This window comes from Diachasma alloeum, unplaced genomic scaffold (genome assembly GCF_001412515.2).
Source record: "Diachasma alloeum isolate Michigan unplaced genomic scaffold, Dall2.0 Dall_scaffold_00176, whole genome shotgun sequence".
NCBI lineage: Eukaryota > Metazoa > Arthropoda > Insecta > Hymenoptera > Braconidae > Diachasma > Diachasma alloeum.
The window spans coordinates 5,002,864-5,006,811 of record NW_021680342.1 but is presented as its reverse complement, the minus strand read 5'-3'; the positions used below and the strand labels follow the sequence as shown (position 1 = coordinate 5,006,811).

At 37.3% G+C, this 3,948-nt stretch overlaps 1 protein-coding gene across 1 annotated transcript in view; it reads right to left on the bottom strand.

Moving 5' to 3' along the window:
- LOC107036255 (ADAMTS-like protein 4) overlaps positions 1–2,745 on the bottom strand; it is a 27,324-nt gene extending 24,579 nt beyond the window's left edge. The window contains exons 1-2 of the mRNA XM_015254066.1: positions 1,958–2,745; positions 1,492–1,654 (exon numbers count right to left, since the gene is read on the bottom strand). Coding sequence (XP_015109552.1) covers positions 1,492–1,616 — 125 coding nt within the window. The 5' untranslated portion in view covers positions 1,617–1,654; positions 1,958–2,745. The remainder of the gene's footprint in view (positions 1–1,491; positions 1,655–1,957) is intronic.
- Positions 2,746–3,948: the final 1,203 nt, after the last annotated feature.

Here is a 3,948-nt window from a genome sequence, read left to right as displayed (position 1 = left end):
GGAAGGGGCGAAAGAGGACTCATAGTCTCTTTTCATGGCTTGCCACCGGCGTAGATTCATCAACGCTGCCGCCAACAAGCCACGGTTTATCCACGGCTATCGGCTCCCAACGTTTCATTATCTGTATCGTTATGCACTTCATACTCACGTTCTCATCTATTTATTCCTCATATTATTTTTAATACACAACTTTGTTTTCATCTCTTAGGTTCGTTCACATTGCCCTTCTGAAGATTATCAATTTTACGTTTTTTACACGTTTCTTTTTGCAGAAGTATGATGAACAATATGGTTGTTCGTTTAATGCAGAGTTATTTGTCTGTTGAATGTTGCAAGTGGTGCGATTGAAGAAACACTTTTCGGTAATTTCCGGAATGTTGGAAAAATTTGTTTAAGGATATCCAACTATTTTTTAGTCTGATACAGACAACACTATAGATTTAGCCATTTTCAATCATCAAATTTGTCAATTAAATTGCGTGAGAAAAATTTGAAAAAAATTATCAATATTCGGCGTTATTCAAATTACATTTTGCACTGAATTATTACGATTCCGAACAAATGATTTTTACGGTGGAAAGTTGATTGTTCATAAATTATTTATAGAAAATGCTCCTAATTTTCAAAAATTGCCCGTTTCAAAATATTAAACTTTCTGATTTTTTTTCTGATTTTTAAAATGTTTTCTAACGATTCAATCTCGAGATTCAAATTCAGACCTGCAAAGTTTAAATAATAAAATCATTGTAAAATAGCCGGAAACTTAGGGTCGAAACAAATTCCCCGCAAAACGAATGTGTAAATTTGGCTCCATTCGAGTCGAAAGTCTTTCTTTGGCTGAAAGTTCAAATAACGCAGAAGTGATGAGTAAAAATGCCGTCACTTATTCATGCTTCCAATCTTCATCCGTGGCTTCAATACAGCAGTAATAAAAAAAATATATATATTAAAACAAAATTGAATCCCACCGGAGCTGTAAGTGCCACAGCCATAAGTCCACTCTCGGGGTCTGAAGATCCATCGATTCGACGAGTCACGCGAGTCAGAGCGCGTCCTATTATGTGGCTTTATCTATTGCACGAGTTGGTCAACACTTTTTTTTCAATTCCCCTTTCGAAACCTTTTTTTCGGATACGCGACGAGATTGATTCATCTATTGTACCCCGGTTGGCCTCGGTTAATTCAATTACTGATTTATTTTTTCCTAGATTCAATTAATTAACTTCTCCATCGTAATTGAATATCGAGCGTTTATTTCACTCTGATTTTATCAGTAGGAAATTACATTTTATGGATACACTATCAATTTATTGGAGCAGTTAAAAGTGAATTATTTTATGAGTGTAACCGCCCAATGGAAAAACAATTTTTTTGCTGTTTGAGAACTAGACTTTATTCTTATCTCGCGTATTCAACTGATCTCGGCGGTATTTTTCTCACCGAAGGGTTAGTAAAATTCATATGAAGATTCAGAAGATTGCGGCCACTTACCTCGAGCCACTGTTGAATCCACACGGTGGTATACCACATCGTAACTTCCGGCTGATGGAGCTAGAGCTGTACCTCTCAGCTTGACGCTGTGATAAATCGCATCGTGGATCTCCTGGTGATTCCATGGCTCTATACGTCTCACTCGCGTGATATCAGAGGTGTTCTGAGATGAAATATAACGTTTACTGTTATCGTAAAGTTATAAAGAAAAAAAAATTGAAAACAATTTTCTCTATTCATGACTTTCCCATTTCATTAGAGTTCATCAGAAAATAGATACCCGTTTTGCCCCAGTACTTACCAGGATGTCTTGAAAAGTATTAATTTCATTAAAAAAAAACATTTTCCCGGTTTTTCTGAATGACACCGATGACTTTAAATCCCGTTATGTTTTCGGACGAAAAAAATCGTATTCAAAAATTGCTATTGACATAGAAAGTCCATAATTACTACGAACAGAACTCACCAGAGGCTATTTCCATGATAAAACTCCCCCAGTATCTTCTCAACTCGATAGAATCATCTATCTTCACTTCACATTAAACTCACAACTTACGATTCAATGACAACACAGATCGCATTTCACGTTTTACCGAGGAAAAATTTTCCCTCGAGGAAGTGGAACGTTGTGGACACACAGGTTTAGTTATAATAAATCGGGCATTGAAGGAGCAGAGTAAACTCGAGAGAATTGATTATATGCGATGCACGGGAGAAATCGCGAGTGTCACCCATTGACGTGAAAGCCAATGATACAATTATTTCCGTGATCACAATTTCTTCATCTGTCAATTCACGTCACTTTTTTTTTATAAATCATAAATAAACGGTTGAACGGAGCATAAATAACTGGGAAAATTCACTGAAAAGTTCTTGATTGATTCGCGGAATTTCTTTCACTTTCTGTTACATGACAATTCGATTGAATCTTGTTGTTTTTTACTGGATTTATTGAAGTTTTCATTCATCTCCAGATCGATGTATCATTCTCGAGCTCAATTCAATTCCTATTTTTATTCCGCTCTAAATTTAAGGATCCAAATTTCCAGGAAGAGAAATTATCATAGTTATTTAAATTTTTCTTTAACAATCCTTTGTACCAGTTGTAATAGTTTAATAAACAAGAGTGGCAATAGTGGCACGTGCTAAACGTAGAACGAACGTGGGTAAATAAGGGAGGAGGTGGTAAAAGAGAGAAGCGCACGCGAGCAAAAGCGCCAGAAGAGTGAGGACGCGTGGAGCGTGTACCGTCCTCGAAGGCTACCGCAACGAGAATGATAGTGGTTAGGCGTGGGAGACGACTGCCAATATATAGACCCCAGTCTCCAACTCCAAACCACCTCCCTCGTTTTGCATCGATACCATATTTCAAAAAACAATATTATCGATTCATATCGGCATTATGCACACATGTCCGCCCCATAAAACTCAAATTTTTCACTCTCTTTACACTTTATCTGATTTTTTTTCCATCTCTTCCCTGTCTCCGTATTTTCTCCCCTCTCCCTCCGTAGTTTTCAATGAACCTCGATTAATTTTTCAAGCGATCAAACTATGATTGAATTGTTGTTTCATAGAAAATTGAATCTTCAATGCATGATGGCTCTTATGGTGACCTTGCTCGCTCGTTATGGGGAATAGCGCTCATTGCTACTGGAGAATTCGGTGGTGATCGTCAAAGTACAAAGAAAAACAGTTTTTTCATCAAAAATACTGTCATAATGAGTCAATTGGAATTCATTTCTGATGATTGTCGATTTATGCTGCGCTGAAAAAAATTTTCTAGAAAAATTATTGTGCAGCGACAGAAAAATTATCGTTCAGCACCGGGAAAATTATTAGAGGCACCATAATTTTTCTGGTGTGCGGTTTGCAAGTCTTTTACGGTGTTTAGTACATGAATTTTCCTACAAAATTGTGCTCCTCGTGGAAACAAGTGGTTTCAGGCTAATAAAATATGCAAATACTTTTTTCTGCGGCTTTCTGGAAGAGAAATATCTTTTGGCATTTCCTTCGAAAATCATTGATCATGATAATTCACCATTCTATAAAATGCCAGGCACACTGCGCCATCCGCACTGGAAACATTCTCATAAAGTGCATTAATAATCAATCAATCGAATAAGAAAATAATAACCATCATCAACCCCCTTTCCAATGACACCCCCTCCTCAATCTTAAGTCGCTCCAAAATTCCGAACAAGAAGAACTATTGATTCTCTGTTGAATATAGAACAAAGATCTCAACCCGCCAAATTTTTTTTTTCCTTGTTGATACGGGGCCGCCCGTCGCCGGCCGGCGCTAGACACTGTAAAGAGCCTTGCAGCTGTAAGCGGCTTTCCAGCGGTTCATATTTTTCATCCGTTTTTGAATTCCTCGATAAAAGTGCTGGGTTATTAACGGATTGCAGCAAATTGATTTAAATCTCCAAAAGGCAAGCATTCTCAACCGAAATT